This window comes from Oenanthe melanoleuca, chromosome 2 (genome assembly GCF_029582105.1).
Source record: "Oenanthe melanoleuca isolate GR-GAL-2019-014 chromosome 2, OMel1.0, whole genome shotgun sequence".
Taxonomy (NCBI): domain Eukaryota; kingdom Metazoa; phylum Chordata; class Aves; order Passeriformes; family Muscicapidae; genus Oenanthe; species Oenanthe melanoleuca.
In genome coordinates, this window is record NC_079335.1 from 121162944 (window position 1) to 121185702 (window position 22759).

Consider the following 22759-nt stretch of genomic DNA (forward strand, 5'->3'; position numbering starts at 1 on the left):
AGTTAGGTTCTTGGTTAATAAGTAAATGATGCTGTTGGTCAAACTGGTATCCACTCTGCAAAGTCTGATCTCCAAACACTGTGGGATACTAACATGGTAGAGGAAGAAAATGGAATTTGTTCTTATGAAGAACAAGAGAAGTGAAGATCATCTTTGGGGTTTTCTGAACTCCTGGACCAAAGTCACTACCACCTTAATCAAAAGGAGTTTTAATACTCATGTAAATGGAATGAACATTTCCTTCTGGCAGATGACTAAAAAACTCTTTGGTGGAAAAATATAGGGATAATGCTGTTAATAGAGTTTGCTACCCTGCAGAAAGGGAACATTTATCCCCTGTTAGAACTAGTTCTTCCAGAAAAGTACAAATCAAAGCTGGTTTTCATTGATCAGATTTCTACATTTCCATAAATATTACTGTGTTTTTCTTTTCTAGTCTGTGGCATTTTTATGGGCTAATCAAATATCCAATATTACTAGGATCCATTTAAAGTGAATGCCAGAACTACTAAGGAGTAATTTGAGTATTAGATCTATTTTTGTTAGTTGAAATGTTCTTGACTTGCTCATATTGTCTCGTACCTGATGCTCAGTAATACGATAGTACCAATACAAATAGGAAGATATCCGGTTTGAAGTTCTTAAATATCTGTTAAAAGTGGTGAGCAGTCCAAGCACATTAAAATTCCATTTTCCCCATACAAGTGTTTGCTGCAGATGACCCCCACTGATCTTAAATATATTTCTGTATCTGTAACTGAATAGAGGTTTTCCGTACAGCATGTTCTAATGGCACTCTGGCCTTTAGCCAACAAGGCACTGAATAAGGCTATTTTTAAAATACAGAAACTGGGAACAGCTGCAGCAATCAAATTTGATAAAAACAGAGAGGAACTTTGCTTTTTTTTTTTTTTTTTTTACGGTTTGTCCAAGTTTAGACTCCTTTCATAGAACAGCTTTTGTTCTCTTGGATAAAGGGGGTATAAGAGTAACACAGTGAAATCCTTTTGAACAAATAACTTTTAAAAGAATACAGATTAAAATAATGGGGAGCTTTTTGGTGCAACAGCATGTTCAGTGCAATTGTACCTCAAACTATTAAAAAAATAAATCCATTAAAAAAAGAATACATTTTGTCTGACAACCTTTACCATAAAAGACTTATACATAATGATATCCTAAACTGGAAGATGAGATCCCTTGTTTCAAATTTTGAACATCTGAGCAATAATATTTGGGAGTAGTTTCTGAGGGGAAGTGATTGTATTTGAATGCTCTGGAGTGGGTTGTTTTTAGGGTCTGGTTGTTGGGGGGTTTTTTTCCTTCATTTACCATTAATCAGAAAAGTTTCTATGAAGTATTCTTCTCTCCTTCCCCCTCCTAAGCTGGGGAAAAAAATGTTCACTTTAGGAAAAGCTTTACAAAGGCCTTCTGTGTACATTAAAAGCTACATAAAATATTTTATTATAACGACTGATTCTTCCTTGTTTGTCCTTCTATTTTTTGGGGAGTAATTCATCATTCTATGATTTATGAGAATTGGGAGATGATTATGTACACAGAAAAAAGTCCATTACACAGTAGTAGGCTGAGCTGTGTCTGCTAAATGATTCCATCTGAGGACAGAGCCTCTGTTCTAGACTGATACAAGACAAGATATTGGGTGAAATTTGAGTTCCACTGAAATCAGTAAGAACTATGCCACTAAATTCAGCAGAGAGAGGATTTTATTGATTGCATTCATTTTAAGTGACAAAACTAGCACTTTTGCATCTTACCCCATTATCCCATTAGGGCTATTAATTGCACCATCAGTTCTGAGGGTGGAGCAAAATTCTACTGAATTTCTCCGATAAAATATGCTTAAATATAGGTTATAGATATCATTTGTGTATGTCCACAGAGGTACAAAATGTGTTTGCATTTTTGTGTGTTTTTATGTGTATAAAATATCTGCCTAATTTATTATCACCATATCTTAGTATCTCTCCAGGGTGAGAATTACATCAGTGATATATCTTCCTTCACACTAAGAGGAAGGTTTAGCTTGTTTTGTTTTGTTTTATTTGTAGGAAAACAAAATATGAAGACAATAATAAAACCAGGAGAATCAATACTGGCATGAAATAGGTGTATGGATCCACCTGAGATTTTAATGTTTACAAGCAAACTCAACAACACAAAATACTCAAAACTGGGTCACATACCATAGATATAGGACTTGATATATATGCTTCAAGTCAACATTAAGTGGGAGAGCAAACTTTTGATAACAGAATGTTAAAATTCAGGATTTGCTGATTTATTTCCTGTCTCTGCTCCAAACTTCACATGTGATCTTGGCCAGGTCAATTCTGAAAACTCTTGTGCTTAACTTTATGTGGTAGAAATAATATTATGACTCTTGTGGGTCTACACACAATATATTCAGCCGAATATGAAGACAAATATTTTCCAGGACCTAAACATGTCTGTGTACAATTTTCACTTTGTAAAATGAACATGGAAATATTATTTTTCCCCAATGCTTTGTCTGTTTTATTTGTCTATAAATTCTTGGATAGAGGAGCTGTCTTTTATATATGTCTGCAAATCAGTAACAACACAGAGCATTGACATCATCTGGGCCTTGAGATACAAACCATTATAAATGTTGAGGCAAATGTTACTTCAGGTAGCTTCTCTAAATGAAGACATAACAAAACCCAGGATGTACAGATTGCACAGGATTTATTGATTTTTTTTTTGTAACCAGGAATTTAGAAAAAGGTATTCATTTAAAATCAGGAAAATATTATGACAGTAAACACATTTCTAGCATTTTTTTTCAACAGTGCTTATCACTGCTTATGGAAGCAACCTCACATTCCTGCATAATGGGTAACTGGAGATTTAATACATGCTGTGTTCTAGGAAGATACTGAAGCATTCATGTGGTGCAGAGCACTGAGCTTGGGAGTTTTTCAAGGATCCTCTGGCATCGTACCAGCTTTCCAATTCTTATTCAGTATTTTAACTGGAACCAAAAAATTTCCAGAGTGATGATCACTAGGGTTTGATTACATTTAGTAAGCTATGGAGCTCCTTCTCTTTGAAGACAAACTGCTGCCAGAGACAGATTTACCACTGACCAACAGTGTTTTTATGCAAATGTGCCTGAGTGAGTGCAGTAACCCCAAGTTATAATAGAGCCATTCAATCTCGTGCCAGGACAGCAATATTTATATATTGCAAAGATGGATTGGATATCAAAACCAGTTCCATTACAGAGGGAAACTTCTCTATGTAAATCAGTTTTTCTAATCACACCATGTTTCTTCCCACCCACCCCCTACCCCATTTTGCTTTCCTTGCTTTATCTTCATAGATGAATTCCAAATGTGTTTGTCTCGTGTGTTCACTCTGAAGATTGAAGCATTCAGCTAATGCCAAGATAATGGAAAATGTAAACTCATTACAAAACTTTAAAGTCTCCAAGTGTGTTTCTTAGCACCTTGGGAAGGGCTATAAAGAGCTTAGAGTCACATACAATGTTTTGTCTGCCACTCGTGCAAGTTTCTGTTTGAACTTCTCTTCTTCTGCTGCCTTATGGGAAGAAATGAGCAGTCAGCTCCCCAGTGACCTTATCTCCCCATCAGGAATGAGTGCAAGGGGTCAGAGCCCCTCTGCAGGCTCGTCACCCTCTGCTGACAGCAGTCTCCCCCGGGAGAGCTGCCTTTGTTTACTGACAGGGCTAATATGAGGAGACACGTGAAGTGCTTTGGTTTGTGGAAGAGACAGGAGAGACTTGGTGCTGTGAAAACATTCCCACACACTCTAATGGCTCATTCACATAGAAAACAAGCCTTCAGCTCGTTCACAGAGCTCAGAGTAGAACAAACGGGCTGGGGAACCCCAAGGCACCAGTCAGAAAACACTTTCCTAATGGACTGATAGTGGGATGCTCTCTGTGATAGCTTACCTATGAGACCTCACCTCTCCTTAAGCCAACTAAATGAACTGGTTGGAAAGAAAAACTGCTCAATATCTGATAGTTGCTTTTTTTCATTGTAAACGATGAAATTCTTCTTGAAAATGTAACCTTTACTTTCCTAAACCTAAACTTTCTAAAACTAGTTATAATAGGTGAAACATGCATTGGAGATTTTTATCATTAAAATCACCAATTATTTCTCTTTAGAATAAAATCTGTAGAATGCAGAAGAAACAGAGGAAAGAAATATGTCCCTAAAGAGAAACATATTTTTATAGTTGGTAGAGACACAGATACACAACTTAGGAATATAATTTGAGGATCAAAAAGAGTAACTTTCACAATGAGGTCTCAAACACAATAGGGATACATGTCATAGAAAAGTCCACATTATAAACTGTTTTAAGTGACAAATGGTGTTTAGTGGCAGCAGCATTCATTATTCTCCACTACAGTTTATAACACATATAAGAAGTTAAAAAGAACAGTGATACTGGATCAACCCACAAGTTTCTGTAGCTCTGTATCTGACCTCTAACACCAAACTGTATTAGAAATAAAGCATAAGAGAGCAAACTTACAGTGATTCTTTTCTGTTAAGATATCCTACCAAATATGTGTCATTTTTGATTTAAGTAATTTCAGTCTAGTGTAGCCTCATGGCTGTGGCATAACAAAATATTATGTAAAAAGGATTTCCTGCTTGTCTAGAAGTACTATGAAAGTCCTTGGTTCTTGCATTTTAGAAATACAGAATTATGTTACTTTCTTCACCTACTCCAGTGCACTTACTATTTTCTCATCTTTCTTCCATTCATCTCCTTACTTCCTAAAGGCTACTTATTTATTGGAATTGTTAGAATTTCTTTTCATACAGAAGCTGCTTCATATTTGTTACCACATTTGCTCATCTGTCATTTTCAGTTATATTTCTTCCTCTGCTTTGCTGAGTCAACTGAAACTACAAATTCCATACTTTATGGACATACCAATTGTAATATTTGATTGTCATAAATTGAGTATTGAGCTGATATTTTCATAGAACTCTCCACAATAACTCCATAATGTTCATTTCAGCATGACTGTATCAATTGTAGCAAAATAAGCATATACACACGGAGACACACACACCATATCTATTTCCAATTTATATATATATATATATATATGTAATGTATGTGTATATATGTATATATATGTATATAACAGTCTATATATCTGTAGTGAGTGTTCTTGTTCTTTCTCCTCATGGATGTTAAGTTACATGTATTGAACCTTCTGCCTTTGTAAAACCCCATTACTCAGTACTGTAAAATTCCTAAACATTTTTGTAATTGGGTTTTGTTTTTCCTTTATTGAATTCTTCAGTACTCACTGCCTACTTCTATTTCCAGATTATTTTGGGGTATATATTGAGCTGTACAGAGGCTTGCACTGATCTTTCTGAAAAAACAGTGATAAACTTCCACCAGAATGAAGAATTACTTCCCCTTTCCTATCTTTTAATTTAATAGAAGATCAGATCTCCTTTAACAGAGCTTACTTATTCCAAAGTCTTTGGTGGAGACCTTTTAAGAAGTATCATCCCATTGTTGATGTCTTGACCCTTTATATTCAACCAGTGTACTTATAGCCTTGTAGCATCATTGAAGAGTAGGACTAAAATAGACAAACTCCCTTTTCCAGTTTTCACTCCAGTTCTTATCAAAGTCAATATATCTCAAGGATTTGTTGAAATGGATATGACTATGCAAAAGCATCAGGTCAAATATATCAGCAAGGGCAGGAGTGTGAACTAATGCAGTCAATAATTGCATGTTACATTTGCTTTAGCTTTTACTGCTTCTGAAGGAAAGTTATGTCTAATTTAAGCTTGATTCTAAAAATACACATATTTGGCCTAAAATAACTCCACTTTGGGAATGTGCCACTGCAAATGTGAAGTTTTTGAAAAGGCTTCACTTTTTTGGTAGATGAGGGTATTGTTCAGTTCCATCTTGCAATGTTTAATATACCACATTTTTGAGAAGTGTGGTATAGATCAAAGGGCAGGGTTTGGCCCTTAGTTACCTGCTGCTACTGGCACTAATCTCAGAGCTATTGAAAAATTATGCATCAAGTATAGATCCCTGAAAATGTCACAATTCTGAATGTTGCACATATTGCCTGAGCTGTCAGAAATAAAAATCTGTTCTTAATTATTCTATTTAAAAAATAATAATTTTCTAATGGCCCAATGAGTAGGAATTTGATGTTTTCTTTGGCTAAACATTGTAACGATTTAATACATCTGTAAAGTTCTGTGTGCTTTTATAATATATAAATTGTTGAAAATGAGCAGTGCTTTCCCAGTCAAGTCTCTGTGGCTACCAAGAAAAGCAGCATTTGTTAAAATCTCACTTAAGTTTAAACATTAGTTACTTATGGGAAACATTTTTTTCTTAAAAAGTGCCATGGAAAGCCAGACAAAATTAGGCTTACACATGTTACACGGATGCAAGCTATAAAAATGTATAGTTAGAATTAATCATATTGTACATTTTAAACTTTTGATCATCTTGCTATTTTCCCTTAATGGGCAAGAATATTGTTTATTTTTTCTTCTTCATTAATATTACATGGAACTGATTTCACTGTGATGAGAAAATGAATAAAGCAGAAAATATTAAGAAAGTATAAGAAGAAAAATGAAGGCTTTGGATAGTATCAGATTTTCTGCTGGAAGCAGAATAATCCAGATCATAAATCCTATTTGCTTTTAATATTTTTTCCCTCATCACAGTACTTCTTTCAGTTAATTACCTTCATTGAAAGCCTAAAGAAGTGAACAGAAAAGACTCCCATTGAAAATTTGGAATAGCCTCATAGATATGATTGTTAGCATGAAATTTTACCTTCATTAAGGGTTAGGGGTTTAAAATATACAGAGTAATGGGTCTCTTTTCTTTGGTTTTTTCAGTGTGATGATAGACTAACATTTTAGCTCAATGCTTTGCTTCACTGAATAATATACCTTTTGGAAACATTGATGTTAACAGCCAATTTAAAAACACACATATTATACAGCTAGAAAAGAAATGTTTCTTTTTCTTGTCAATTTGGTCTTGGCAACATGTATTTACACAGGAGAATATAAAACATTTCATGCAAAACACCCTAGTTGATTCTGGATAATATTTCATTACCTTGCCTGGTAGCTTCTCAAAGCAGACTGCTTATTACTGTTTAGGTTTCTGTTTGTACCTGAAATTCCAGACAGAATTTGTCCTTACTCCTTGAAGTCAACTGAACTAATATTTGTTTAAATCTTTTTTGAAGTTTAATGCCAAAGTACTATTTAGTCAAAAAGAAGTGTGAAACAAAAAATATATAACTTAGTGCAAACAGGCATGACAAAGTTAGAAGGCTAGTGGATAGTTAAGGTGGTTTTCTTCCCTTTTTGCATTGCTTCTATGTACTTATTAAGACACTGATCCAGTGCAAAAAATAATAACATAATCATGCACACACATAAAGGCTAAATTAGAATTGTAGACATTGTCTGGAAAGTACTGTATAGAAGAGGATCCAATAGGGTCTGGAGCACTGACTTCCTCTTTATAGATTTTAAATATCTGTTGGAAAAATAAAAGCCATCAATTTCTGCACTATAAACATCTCATTTTTTGTGTTTCAGGTAACCAAAATGAAGGAATATCTTCTGTTTTCTCATATAATGAAATAATTTCTTTAGTTTTCATGTATTAAAATAAACCATGGATATAATGATTCTGTTTCAAAATAATTTTGGTCAGGATGTTGTAGAACTGTGTGACAGCAGGGCCCAGTTGTGTCCAACTTGAAGCTGTAATTCTCCTTACAAATAATAATTTTTGCCAGTTCTGTTCTCCACATGTTTTATTATCAGCTTGTCTTCTGACATTTCCTGTTGGTCAGTATGACTGCTTTCAAAATGCTGTCAAGACAAAATGTGGATTTTTTTCAACTTTTGCAGATCTAAGTGACCAGCTGATGGAAGTGGTTGGTCTGGAAGGAGCCATGGAGATGGGACAGATATACACAGGTCTGAAAAGTGCTGGACGACGGCTTGCCCAGTGCTCATCTGTTGTCATCAGGTATCAGCAGCTTTAATTTGCACTCCACTGTTGTAGTGAAACTGAAGAGTTTTATATATTGACTTTCTTTTCTCGTTTAACAGTCATAATTATTATTTCTTGTGAAACATCATTATTGTATATGAAATAAATCTATTCCATCCATTTCTATGCCCATACATCTTCCTTTCTTTAAATATGTCAAAAAACTAAAAAGAGGATGTTTATATTCTGTCCTCACATGTATTCAAGGGCCATTTTGTCCTATGAAGAAGAATTGTCAAGCATTTGGAGCAGAAGGAATAAGGCATGAACATCTTGGGGCTTATTGTTGACATACACTCCATGCAATTTCAAGCCAGAAGTAATTTAGCATTACTTTGTCACATTTTAACCCATTTATAATGCATACCACACCAGGGAATAGTAGCATGTAATTAGTAATTGTAAAGCACTTTTTGATCTGTGGAAGTCAAAGTGCTCTGTTTTTAATTTATTTGTTATTTACTGAATTCTGACAAGCCACTATTATTAAATCTGTTGGTATGTATGAGCTGATGATGGTTTAGTTCTCTAATTCCATTGTGTTTTATCATTTTCAAGATAAAAACATTCACAATAAAGTAAACTTGGATTAGAACACAAGGAAAAAGTAATTATTCTGTCTTTTGGATTAAATAAGAATTGAAAAAGAATTTGCTGTCTCTCTCTTTTTCAGTGAAGAATTCCTCAGGAAGAATTTTCCAAAATTTATTAAACCCATAGGCTCTACAATTCTAAGCCTAAAACAAAAGAGCAACAATAAAAACATAAGAAGGAACACTTCCTGAGCTATAAAATTAAACATTCTTCCCTTCCTCCATTTATGGCCGTAGGTGATAATGGATAATTCCATGAAATGTTAGTTGTTTTCAAAAAATGTCCAAACCAGAATTTGCATTGACCAACATGAGTCACTAATTTTTCCATTGTTAGATTTATCCACTCCACGCTATTTCTAACAGTCTTTTATGCAAACTGTTATAATGCAGAGATACAGGATTGGAAAAGACCTAAAATGTAGTACATTTTTTTCTGTTCTCATTTTTCTATGCTTTTCTTAATGTGGCATCCAGAACCAGAGAGGGAATACTGTCTGTATCTTTCTTTTGAAATCAGCACCCCTTTGCTAACAATTTGAATTTACAACATGGCACAGTCTGAATATAGTGCAAACTTCATTCTCTGTGAGTGTTCTGTCTAACTCAGGGTTAGACACAGTGATTCTATTAAGGGGTGATAATATACCTAAAATTCATTTCTCATTTACTTTATAGTAGTATAATATATATACTATATACTAGTACAATCCAAATTATAAAAAAATAGCCCAAATTTGTTTTTTCTTTTCTGTTAACATGGTTTGTTACTGAAGTTACTGTGTCATTCACTCACTGTTTCACAAATTACTGACTCTTCTTCCATGAAAGAGTAATGTATCACTAGCAAAATATGAATATTTGCAATATTTTTGCTTTGTGTGTTGAAAATAAGACTAAGCCTTCTAAGTTGACTGTTACATTTTAAGCATACTGAGTCATACTGGAAATTTCAAAGGAGTTTGGGGTAAAACAGGGTTATAGCTGTATGCCATGATATATATGCCATTTTAATAAACACATTTATTAAATTTTTCTAGTTTCTTTTTCTTATATTATGAAATTTGTACCTTTAGGACCAGCAAGTCTCTGCCAATGCAGATAGATGGAGAACCTTGGATGCAAACTCCTTGCACGGTAACTGAAGCTGATTATTTTTCTTTATCTTTTTTTTCAATGATAGAAATATTTTTCTCTTGTTTAGAAGACAACCATTTTCATCAGTATTAATTCAATTTGCTTAAATAACAGCTTCACAAACTTTTTATATACTTCAGTACTTCCTGTATTTTCAATTTTTCAGAACTTTTCTGAATTCAAACAGAGATTAGAATGGAATAAAAAGACATTTATTTCAGAAGTTTGAAAAATACTTGAAAAGTGCAGTCTCAGTATCCCTTTACCCAATATGATAATTTGTTTATGATGCTGTATCAGATTTGGAGCCTCTTTTGCTGAGGAAAATTCAATCTTTGCTAAAATGTATAAAGTAACTAATATTAGTCTTAAAAATTTAGGAAGATTTTCTGTTGTGTTTTTGAGAGCTCATATCAAGAAAGTTTTAGTTAAAGCTGAGGCCTTAACTGTGCTGATTGAATTATACAATAGGACTAATATTTTTTTTAAGTCCTTACATTTTATGGGGTAAATAAAGGAAATTAATTCGCTTCTTGTTTCAGTACCCACACATATGAAGTGAGGGCAGGCAAACATCAATCATAAGATTGATAAGTTTAGGATAACCTAGGATAGGATAGGAGTTTTCTCAGAGAGGGTTCTTTGAGTGACTCTTTAGAGACAATGTAAGAAAAGGTGTATCTGTAAGAACTCTCCATTTTCATCTCTCTCCAGTAAATTATAGAGGCTAACCAAGCATTCAGAGAGGAGGCTGAAGAAATCCAAGTTCTTTATTCTCCTGTGCAATCTTAGTAACATATTTTAATATACAGTTCTGCTAATTTTGGTTCCCTGAAGAAGACCTGTGCTTTTAAGTAGATGAATTGTTGCAGCCTTGCAGTTTGTAAATAAGACAAAAGAATATTGTGACAAGGAAGAAATCCCACTACAACTGGGAGTAATTTTTTAAAAAAGGGTGTTGAATTCCTTTCGTGAGCTTTATGTATGTGGTAGAATTAAAAGTTACACAAAAAAATAAAAGGAGCAACGTTCAGTAAGGTGCTTATAGGTGTGCAACTGATAATATATGGGTTAGGATGCCAGAAGAGGGTTATGGTAGTTCATGTTTACCAGATGCACCATAGTGTACAGCTGAACAGGGTGAAGAAGGCTGAATTCTCATTCTCTGGGGAAGTGCTCAGATTCTGCAGTGTGAGGAGAACCATGTGAACACACACTGTGTGAAGGCAGAACAGTGGAGATTTTTTGTGATTTGTTGCAGAAAACCTTTAGGAGTAAAGAGGTATCATTATCTTTACCTCTTCTACAGCGATGGCTCAGTGCACAGCAACAGTACTGAACCCAGTAGTTACTTGGTCAGGAAAAAGACATGTAATTTTTCAGTTGCCAGATTACAGAGGAGAACTTATGGAAGGTTGCTGACAATACCATGTGCTTTTTTTTTGTCCTGATGCTTGCTCTGTGCAGAATCCCTGCTATCTGGTTGATAATGTTAGCAGAAGCTGCCTGTGCAATTGAGAACAAACCTGGAAAAAGAGACAATCCTTACATTTCAATTACTGCCCTGAGGAAACAGTAAATTACTACTGATTATTACTGCTGTCCAGTTTTAAAGGGGATTTAAGTGGCATATACTTTTCTGAGGAGCCTATTGTTTTTGCTATACCATTGTTGAGAGGATATACTTGGCACTGCCTAAGAAAACCATGCTGTTGAATGTACTTGTTTCCTCTGAGGAAAAAATACATGGACTATTTGCTGCACCAATGCACTTCTATGAATTTAGATATAAAAATATTATTTTTTATTTTATTCATTTTTGAGTGTTTTATTTCTGCTGAGGAGCTTTAGTATTTATTGCAATAGCTCCTTACATCATTGTAAATGTACCACACTCTGTTTCCTATATCTTATGAAGAAAAAAGCATGTAGGGTTCAACCTTTTATTTCCCCACTAACTACAGTAGAGTTTTTTCTTGAAATTCTCTGCAAAGTACCTATGAATTGTTCCTTAGATGATAACATAGGTGGATATTAGCTTCCTCTCACCCAAAGATCAAGATTTGATTCCTGAGTTTGTGCTTCACAGTGGTCTTTGTTTGGAAGCCAAAGTGTACTTGATCACATAAATACCAGGGTGATGTCTGTGATGTGTATCCAAACCAGAGTCTGTACAAATCCCCCAGAAAATCAAAATAATTCTTTAGGCTTAGTCAGCTATGTAATCAGTCATTTGACCCAGCAAGAACTCAAATTTCAGAAAACTAATAAGAAGGCCAATCATGAGGTTTGTCTTTTTTAGAGGAAAAAATCCCATTTTCTCCCAAAATGAAAGCAAATTAATAATGACACATTTTTAAATGAAAAAAAAAAAAATATCATGGCCAGATAAAGAACTCCATAAGCTTAGTTCCCTTGGATGTGTGATAATTTGCCTTTCCTTTTATTTTGCCTCTTAGGAAGTTTCTTTCTGTAGTCCTTACAAGAAATTGAGGCCCACATATAAAGCTGCTGCCAATCCTGCATTGTGCAGAGACATGGAGAGACATTCCCAGGCTACCTCTTTTCTCATTAGGATGCTGAGGCAAGGCATTTACTAGTTTACAAGCTGTGTTGTTGAAGGAAAAAAGCTCCAGTTGTTTTTGGATATACCATCTCACTAGTTTTGGGGGAGAGAGATCTGCACCTTGTTAGGTTGCACATATCAGTGAGACACAGCAGCTGAGCCTCAGGTTTTTGAGTCTTTGGTGTTCCAGCCAGAAAGCTATTGTTAAAAAAACACTGCTACCTTTCTCTCTTCAACTGCCTTTTATGAAGTTGAAATAACACACTTTATTTTTGGTATCTTAGGAGCTTCAATGTCATCTAAGTTCAGTCGTTTTAAGAACTGACCTATAAATATTACAGAGACTAAGTGAGAAAGAAATTCATAGAATCAGCAGGTATTGAATCAGCTCTTGACCAGGTTGCAAATACTTAATCTCAAAAGTACTTTTCTGCATTCCTTCAGGTTTTGATATAAATGAGGGTGTTTTCCAAACGATTTTTCAAGAAATTAAATTCAACCTGATCAAAATTCTCCTGCTTTTCTATTATGCCTATTCAGGAAAAGAAGTTCAGCCTCAAATCCCTATTATGCATAGGATACAGCCTGCACATGCAGGCTTGGAATTTACTTCCTGGGGAACGAATCAACATGTTTCACTTTGCTGCTCCTCCTTTCTGACTGGAAAAAGAAGTTTTACACAAATAGTATGAGTTGCTGACACTGTCCTTTCTCATGCATATGGAGGCCATGCTCCTCCAAAATGATACTGTGAGCTCTGAGAAAATATTGTGGTAGGTAATGCAGTGATTCTCCAGAAGCTATGATCTGTGATTTTTCCTTCCTGTGATTGATTTTAGGAATAAACAAATAGTTGTGTGTTTCTTTTAAAACTTTCTATGATACATTGCTTATGCACTTATCCTGCCTGGATGAGAGCAGGTATGCACTGCTGTAGGTTCTGTGCATACTTAAAAATGTGAGTGGCTTGGTCTAAAAATGTGTCATTCAGTGACATGAACACATGCACAATGCAGAGTCTAACAAAGTCACTCTGCTTTGGTATAATAAGATGAAGCATCTGAGCATCAAATTGTATTGTTTTCACTGGTGTTTTTTTTATAGAAGACTCTTTGGGAGAAGGAAAGATGATAATGTTAATATTATGTTAAACATCTTGTCTGATTAGCTGAAGAGGAAATTCTATCAGAGCTCTCCCAGACAAATATAGCAACATGAAAGATATCGTTGGTTTCACCTGATCTCCAAACAGGTCATTAATAGTAATGAAACTTCAAAGACTCTCAAGTTAATTCAATAAACTTCTAGCTTTAGCCATCAGGGGTTTTTTTAAGAAAAGTAATCTTTCAATTTAGCTACATAAATTATTAGCAATGTTTTGAAAAAATCTATAACAATGTTCCATCTTAATTAGAAATAACTGCAATTTCAGTTCTTTCATCTATTCCTGACTTGCTTGGCATGGTATCTGAAAGAGTGTCAAGGTTCTAGAAACACTAGATTAAAAGTAGAAGACAGAAATGTCTATAGAAGATGCAAGAATATTGCTTAAATAAAGAAACAAAAATAAAAACCCATAGTCAGAGCTCACGTAATGGATTGCCAGAAACAGTTTCACAGATATCTGAGACACAGTATTTTTAGAATTGTTTACTGATTGTTTACTGTTACTTGGAGTAAGTAATGGAATAATATTACTCAAAATTAGTATTTCAAAATATTGTTATTTGAATGCACCTTAAAAATAAGTTTTGAATGAGTGGTTTCTCTCTATTTTTTCCATTACTCCCTAGAGATGTGATTAGCCAGGGCACAGAGATCCTACTGACCTGTAGTTAAATCCAGAGAGAAACAAGAACTTAAACCAAACCTAACCAAGCTTTTATTAAAAATCACTATGTGCCAGAGCTAGGTGAGAAAACTGAGAGTTCCAGATTTGCTTTTATATAAATTCATTGTCTCCAGTACCTCACACATCACATAAAGCAGCTGCAGCTGTATTCTAGGCTCTGTAAAATATCTTCTTTCCATATCTCTGGATGGATATTGTTTTCTTATCAGTTGTTTATAATGAGAGAATTTAAACTACTGCATCTTGCACTTTAAAGCAAACAGGAGCTGGGTCCTAGATATGGTGGCTAATTTCAATAAAATGTTAGCCAATTGCTACATAGTTAACCCCAAAATGGAAATCACTCACTAGAGAAGATTTTTGATTTTAGAGGAAAATGCTGAACTTTCCCTTTGGAGCAGCAGTGCACATATAGTTCTGTTCCAAGGCCAGATTGATTTATTGAGTTTTTAACATGTTATTTTGCAGCTGGGCATTATTTTTTGTGGTCGCAGGTACACTGCACTTTAATTACTTTTGTTTATGTATGCGTATCTTTTTTCTTAATTTCACAACAGTAGTTTTTGTAATTGACAAAGCAATTTACTGCATGTGTGCTTTCTGCATCCCAGACAAATACTCTAACATGTAGTGCACCTTTCTTTCCAGTTCAGATTGTTAAGAAAAGAATTAGTTGTGACTAATTGCCAATTAATTTGCAGTGGTTTTAGGGAGGAGAGGAAAAAACAATTGCACCTACTAATTAAAATTTAAAATATTCCAAAGTGTCATCTTTAGGTATCTGTGGAATACATAATTTCCATTTTAGTTCTGCATTGGATCTGTAACAGCCCTGAGCTGACAGCTCTATTAATTTAAAACCTCAGTGATACCTATTAGTACAAAACATGAAAAAAATGCCATTAATCATTTATTTTAATTTTGCAGCTCTGTCATTTTCTCAGTATGTTTAAAAATTATGATGACACCGTAACGTTTTCCAATCTACCTGTGTGAAGGGGAAACGGATCACACTACTTAGGAGAGAGACTAGAGTATATTATTAGAGCTTAATTAATGCCAAACTGATTAGATTTGATTGCGCTTTGCACAATAATATTGTTCAGAAATTTATTTAAGATGTGTTGCGTAACGCTTTAAAAACTAGGCTAGATCTTGCCCAAAATGCCACATGATGCAAGTCACAGGTTAATTTTGCTCAGCAGTGCCTACATTCTGTCACTCTGATCCATAACGTGGTACCCTACACACTCTTGATCACCTAAGGAAGGTGAAAGTATTTAGCACTCCTGTGATATAGAGGTGTTGCATCCCTCCATTTCCTTCCTATAAGAGGAGCAGCATTTGGGCATCTAGAGTCTGAGAACACCCTCAAAACAATCAACATCTAAACCTTGCTGAGAACATGTAAAAAAGTGGCCATAAACTAAACCATCTGGCTGGATAAGGCTGGGTTGGTTTTTTTTTTTTTTTTTTTTCTGGCAGTTTTTCCCTCTGTCTTTAAAATACAGTAATATGTTCTTTAACCTTAATTGAAATATTGAAAGCAGAGCTGATTAGCTCTGTTTCCAGTTTTCTATTGTCAGTTAGTGCAGTACTTCAGAACCTGTATTTATAGCACCATGTCTTCTGAAGTAGTAAATAGTAAATGTTTAGGCATTCTGTGAAATCCTGAGCATGAAGGTAGCCACCACACACTACAGAAAAAGGAATATGAAAGCAAAACTGACTGACCTAAAAGATATTGTTATCATGCTAAAATTATTAATTCTCACTGCATTTCATTTAGTGAATAATGTTATTAATGTGGCTTCAATCACATTTTGAAACTCTGACCTGCTCCTAAAACAAATAAGTGCCTGGTTTATGCATTTGTATGCATTTTTTAAAAATTCAGGCTTCTTCTTTATCAGAAAATTTTCTATTGACATATAGGGAGATATTATCATTTCTTCTTTCAAGAATTATGCTCTTTCAATTTGACCTAGTGCTCCTTGCCACAAATACAATCACTGGACATACTTTCTAATTCTGGAAAGGTGATTTCAAAATTGCAAATGCAACGTTTTTCTGCTGGATAAATATTTACTAGACATACCAATCCTCCTGGGATAAAATCTTGGCTTCAATTAGTAAATAAGAAGTTTGTCATTGGCTTCAGCACTTTAAGTTTAGCCTAGAATGCTGTGGATCAGGCTCACAACAAAAATCCATGGTATCTTGGCAATTCAGATGGTTTCGTACTTAGCCCCAAAGTGGAATGCTCTTATTTCCTGATTTTGTCTTCTATTTTTAAATATAATTTTATGCCACGTATGTAAAATATATTTTTTTGTTGTTGTTTTGTTTGTTCAAGGGTTTTTTGTTTGGTTTGGTTTGGTTTTTTGGGTTTTTTTGTTGTTGTTGTTGTTGATATTGGTTTAGGGGATGGAGGTTGTTGATTTGGGGGTTTGTTTTTCTTCCAGCAGCAATTCAGGCACTCAATTTATGTTTAAAATGTTCTCTATATTACTATCCATTACATATTGCATTACAGTTATTACATATTTTCAATAAATTGAGCAAGTGATCTCAAAAATTGTTTGCCAAAATTCCATAGTAATTTCTATGAGTATATATCATCAATTCCTAAAAATACATTCAATTAGGAATTTTAGCTTTCTAGATTTTTGTCTGTACAATCTCTTTTTCTCACATGCATGTGTATATGTGATTCACAGATAAATGTAGGGAGCATTAAAAATTTTAAAGAAGGGTGTTATTTCAAACTTTTATAATTGTGTTTCTACTAAAAAAGGCATGAAGTGCTGAATGGAAGAGAAACTGAACGGTAAATGTTAGCCTTTAGACACTCCTTGTGCACACACACAGAATCTCTATAGAGCTGTAACTAGGAATTTTTAACTTAACAAAGTCGCAGGTGCTTCTAAGTAAAGATATCTCTCTATCTCTCTCTCTTTTTGTCCTCCCATAGAGCACTTTCAGTGTTCAACCCTACTCTGACCTACAACACTGTTTCTCTGTCTGAGATGCTCAGTGCTTATTCCCATCTGCAAGTGTGCACTGTCACTTGTCACCCAAACTCACGGCTCCAACTCTGGCAGTGCTGCCAGTATGAGAACTGAAGCAGAAGTGAAAGACCAGGGCAGAAATGCAGTCCCTGAGAGTCTTGAGGAAGACAAAATTAGCCTTCTTCAGGCAAAATACTGCAGTGGTTCAGAAACATATTGATGTCTTTTCATCAGCCAAAAATAAGATGTTTCAATTTAATTTTTTTTTTTTAGGGTAGGAAAGTAAGGAATTGATGGTTATCATTGTTAACAGACACTACCACGACTTAGTAAAAAAAATATACTTTAAATTTACACTTTATTGTAGTGTTTTCAGAATGTAAAATATTTACCACCATTGAAATTGTGCCTATTTATAATGGTTGAAAATAAGTCTTGGAGAGAGGCATATAGGACTCATCCCCATGCATGGTAGTGGCTAATCATGTTCAGGAATGTTAGTTGATCTCAGCTGATAGGAAGCAACATACTGAAGAGGTCGTGGTCTCTGAAACAGATGGCTCAAGCCAAGAAAGAACATTACAAATGATAAACATTTACTCAGTATGTAACTGCATTCATCCTGAGCAGCACTGAACAGCCCCAACCTGACATGCAATCTGTACAGGGTCTCAGGATTACCTCAGCCCTTCGTACTAAAGCCATCTTTTGAGCTTTGCTCTTTTATTCACTTTAAGATGGAATTACTGTGTTTTACCTCAGAAAGGAAACTTAAAGGTATTCCTACTGCCACATCATGGCCAAATCTTGAATAAGCTAAACCTTTTGTGACTTGAAAAATTCACTCACACCAGCTGTGGGTTACTTCATGTCAAGGTCCTCAGGATCAGGTCGATACCATCACTGCTCCTGATCCCCAAAATATGTCTTATGAAGCATTTGAAAGTTACAAAAAATAAGCAATTTTCCACTACTAGATCATCAGCTGGTACTGACATCAATGGAATAACGCCAGTTTACCCCAACTACAGATTTGGCTTCCTAAGTGATGCCTGAAGCAGAATTTATTGTGAGAAAATATATTGGTGCCAGTCTTTGAAAGCCAGAGTTATTATCCATGTGAAAGTAATCTACATTGCCAAGAACCCCCCATATGCTATACTCGATACTAATGAGTAGTGTTGACAAAAAGAGGTCCCACATGAAATTTGAAGCTAATGAACTAAGGTGGCATGAAAATGAGCATTTGCAGAGTAAAGGCTCTAATAGAGTTAAACCAAGACACACACTCTGTTGAGATTTTCATGTTTCTCACTTCTTACATTGTAAAGTAAATTTCCACCCCAAGAAATGTCCTGATCTATATTTTAATGAGCCTCTCCACGTGACATACATTTTTTGTTTCATTTACTATTAGTGAATGACAAGTGAAGGATATTCATTTTAACTTGAAAATGTCAGGTATGCACTTTAAGAGATATATTTTTCCAGTTTTTAATGAGGTGGTGTTTCTTTTTGAAAGAAATACCCATCTCTGATGTGGGTACTATGCAGGTGACAACTGATATTTAATAAGTGATGGTTCTTGTATTAGTCGTAGTTCACTAAAGAAAATGTCTCGGATTGCTTTTGAAAAACTCCTAACGTCACTAGCCCAAAGGCAAGATGTGACCTTTTTATTACATAATGAGAATCATTTATTATCTTACAATGTATCTTAAAGTCACAGACAAAATGCCACTTTGATAATTGCTTTCAATTAGCTTTGAGCATAGCATACATTCATAAAATGTCTTCTCTAATTTAGACTTGAATTAGAGAAAATTGCAGACATAATCTACTTTAAGGTTGTCTCATTTAAGGTGATTCGTAGTTCTATATCAAAGAAATCAAAACGGGTGGCTCTAGAGCAGTATTACAAAGTGTTTTAAATAGTCTTTTCAATATTTGAGTCTATGCTATTAACAATTAATTAACAAATTAGAATGCTAGTTCATCTTTTTGGACTTTTTCTTGTGTATTAACTCTATACTTTTATTCACCATGGCTGTTTAGAAATTAAGTACTGTCCTTTGGTAAAAGAGTAGAGCTTGATTAGATGTATAAATAAAGCATGTAAAGACATAGCTTACATCTTAATATGCAACAGCTTGGTCTGTCAGCATGTATGTTCCTTCCAACTTTTAAATTCTTCCTCAACAGCAAGCAATAAATCCCACACTCTAAAAGTAATATTGTATATTGGCATGTATTTTTTGCGTTTATTATTTGAGTTTTTTTTTTTTTTTAATGTATAATTTAAATTATTTGTGGAAAAACTATTGCACATAGATATGGAACATCATTCGTAAAAAAACCCCAGGTATTTTCCATTCATCTTAAGTTAAATGATGCAGCTCTGGAAGTTATATATAAAGATAATTCAGCCATCTCAGATAGTTGGAACTGAACTAGCTCAAGGGATAACTCTGTTTTTCTTCTTTCTTCCCCAGATAAAAATTACTCACAAGAACCAAGCCCCCATGTTGATGGGACCACCTCCAAAAACTGGTCTTTTCTCTTCTATCATCAAAAGAACAAGGAACCACAGCAAGGAATAAGCCTATGTAGTTTAGTTAAAAAAAAAAAAAAAATTAGCTTTGTTGGGCTTTGGAATATTTATGCTGGAAATCTTTAAAGAATTTTAGAATATCTTCTATTTGCAAAATCTTGGGTTTTGTTTTAACCGTTCTGTAGCTGAGCTGATGTAAAACCATACTACTAGAAAAAAATGTTGTCACAGTTTTGTAGGCATTTTGCATGATGAAAGCAGATGTTTACATACAGTGATACAGAATATTTTTTGTTGCATGCGTTACCATTTACTAATCTATGGGCTAATTCTGCCATGGAATACAGGAAGAGAATGTCATGGGTAATTTGATTTTTCTCTCTTTTCTGTTCCAGCTTTTTCTACAATAACCATATGCCATAAGTTCAATAGTATGTCTTCAATCAAATATCTTTACATGAATAGCCAATCTGACCTGTTTCAGAGTAAAATCATTGCAGGTCTCATTAACCTGTATTTTTAGTTTATAATTTCTTTCTACCCTGAGAATATTTTTATTCAATTAAGTATTAAAATCTTGTAACTTATTCTGATAACTCCTATGTAAGTGAGTAACTGTACCTGCTGAAAACATCTGACAATATGCACAGTATTCAAAAGATCATGATTGTTCTTGTGTAAGTTTTTATTAAGATTACAAGTTGATGAAAGTTTGAGCAAAAGCTATGGGACTAAGAAGATCATGCAGAGTGAAGATAATAATACTTGCAAAACTAGCCATCAATGTTTGTTGAAACCCTAGAATTATTTTCATGAGCAATACATCTCTGTAACATGGCAAGCTTTAAATCATTCTCCACATTGACCAATAGCGTAGTGCATATGCACACAAGTAACCAAAGCTCATGCCTAATTAAAGTGCATTTCCCACCAAAGATTTAGTGAAGGATGCTTCAGAGAAGTGGGTTAATGCATAATTAATCAAACTCACTGGAGTAGACTCACTTCTGAAAATTTACAGTTCTTTTGATTGCATTGGCAATGGCCAGACAAATGTTGAAGTAGGGAAAAACATTAAATGAATTTCAAGTAAATACTCACTTTTCATGTGTTTTGTATGTTGATAGACATAGTAACATATTCTAAATATTGAAACATAGATATGAACTCTAAATATTAGAAAATTAAACTTGTTTTTTTGTTAATTAATTATATTAATTTATAAACTTATCCCATCCACAATTACTCATCCCCTAAGTTAATCTCTCAAGGAAATTATGAACTGTTGTCTATTACCCTTTTGTAGTCTATTATCTGGAACCCAAAAATTTCTTATCATAAATTTTGGTGAGGTAGTTGCTCAGGTTTTAACTTTCTTAGCTCTCTGAAAGACTTCCTAACAGCTTAGAAATCATAATACAGGGATTTGTCTGAGGTTTGCACAGCACTCTCTAATGTTGAAGGGAAGTCCAAGAATGGCAAGTTTTTCCAATCTTGCATATAAACAATCTCAAACAAAACTTTTTGTGCAGTCTTAACATTGTTCTTTGCTCAAAGTGAGCTGCTTCTCAGCTCTGCATGTCTTAAGTTCTCAGAGATTTCATTAAAAAAAAAACAAGGAAAAAATAAAACTTTGCTTGAAATGCATGATTTTCCATTTTTATCCAGACTTTAAAATGTTAATTATTTATTAAATCTATTTTTCTATTGATTCACTCATCCATTTCAAAAGTAATACTTCATCATGCTGTAGTGCACGGTACTGTGCATGTATTTAAATAAAGTTACTATCATTTGTTCCTCGGTATAAGAATTCAACAGAGTCCTAATTTATATAATAGACATTAAAATAAAAATCAGTATATAGTTGGTAAGGATTATGTCTTTGAAATATGCAGTCTATGTTCTGTAAACATTAGGAGGTAAATGCCAATTAATGTTTTGTCCAGCATTAGGTAGAAAAATAGGGAGGTGATTATTCACTAAAATTAAGATCTTGTAATTCACCATTCTTGGGTCCAGTGGTGTTGACATTTACAGTTACCATAGGAGTAAACTAGTATTTTTCCTGTGCATTGCAAACACACACACACACAAACACACAGAGAAGCATTTGATGCACTGAGCTACAAACATGCTTAAGTATAGAGCAAAGGTTATTTGCAAAAAGAAAGAATTTGCTGATATAATATTGCATAAAGTGTATATTGGTTTTATGAAATTATGGTTACAGGTGATAAATATTTTCACATAACTTGACATAGGTTTTTCTACCAATGCTCTCAACTTTTTGTGGCAAAAATGTGTTTAACAACAATATATAATGTGTTCTCTATGATTATCTCATGAACATTGTAACTCTGAAAATAAATAAAATTATACATAAGCTATTACTTAATAATGTATGCAATTTTTAATGTGTGGTAGCAAGTTGGTCACAACACTCTTTTTCATGTGAAGAGGAATAGATGAGTCCATGCCATCAGAATTACATACAATTCTGAACAGACACATAAATAGTAAATCAGAGCTGCTGGTCGGTGTGTGTAAATTCTCAGTGTACCAAAATACAACAGAGCAGCCATTATACTGAATTAACAGTTCTCATAGCAGAGACTGGCTTTCTATTAATCTTGGTTGTTTGGGGTTTTTTAGCATCGCCTCTAATAATTTAAAACCATTCTCAGGTTGAAAGTGTTGATGGTAAAGAGAAAATCTTAAGGTACATACTATCAGAAGAAAATGTTTGGTTTAATGAAAGGGAATTCAAAAAGTGAAGATTTTTTTCTTCAGTATGCACAGAACTAATATGAAATTACTCATTGGTGTAAGAAGTGAAACAGAATAGATGCAGGTATCTACATACAGCTGAAATACAGATGCACTATTCTTAGGTGGACTGAAGAGTGTATCTGTAAACCTACTCTTTACAATGAA

At 34.2% G+C, this 22759-nt stretch overlaps 1 protein-coding gene across 4 annotated transcripts in view; it reads left to right on the forward strand.

Annotated features, from left to right (window-relative positions):
- Positions 1-22219, forward strand: part of DGKB (diacylglycerol kinase beta) — a 382002-nt gene extending 359783 nt beyond the window's left edge. For all 4 annotated transcript variants that reach the window (XM_056485300.1, XM_056485298.1, XM_056485299.1 and 1 more), the window contains 3 exons: positions 7968-8088; positions 9782-9842; positions 19764-22219. In XM_056485300.1, the coding sequence (XP_056341275.1) occupies positions 7968-8088; positions 9782-9842; positions 19764-19871 (290 nt within the window). In that variant the 3' untranslated portion in view covers positions 19872-22219. The remainder of the gene's footprint in view (positions 1-7967; positions 8089-9781; positions 9843-19763) is intronic.
- The last annotated feature ends 540 nt before the right edge of the window (positions 22220-22759 follow it).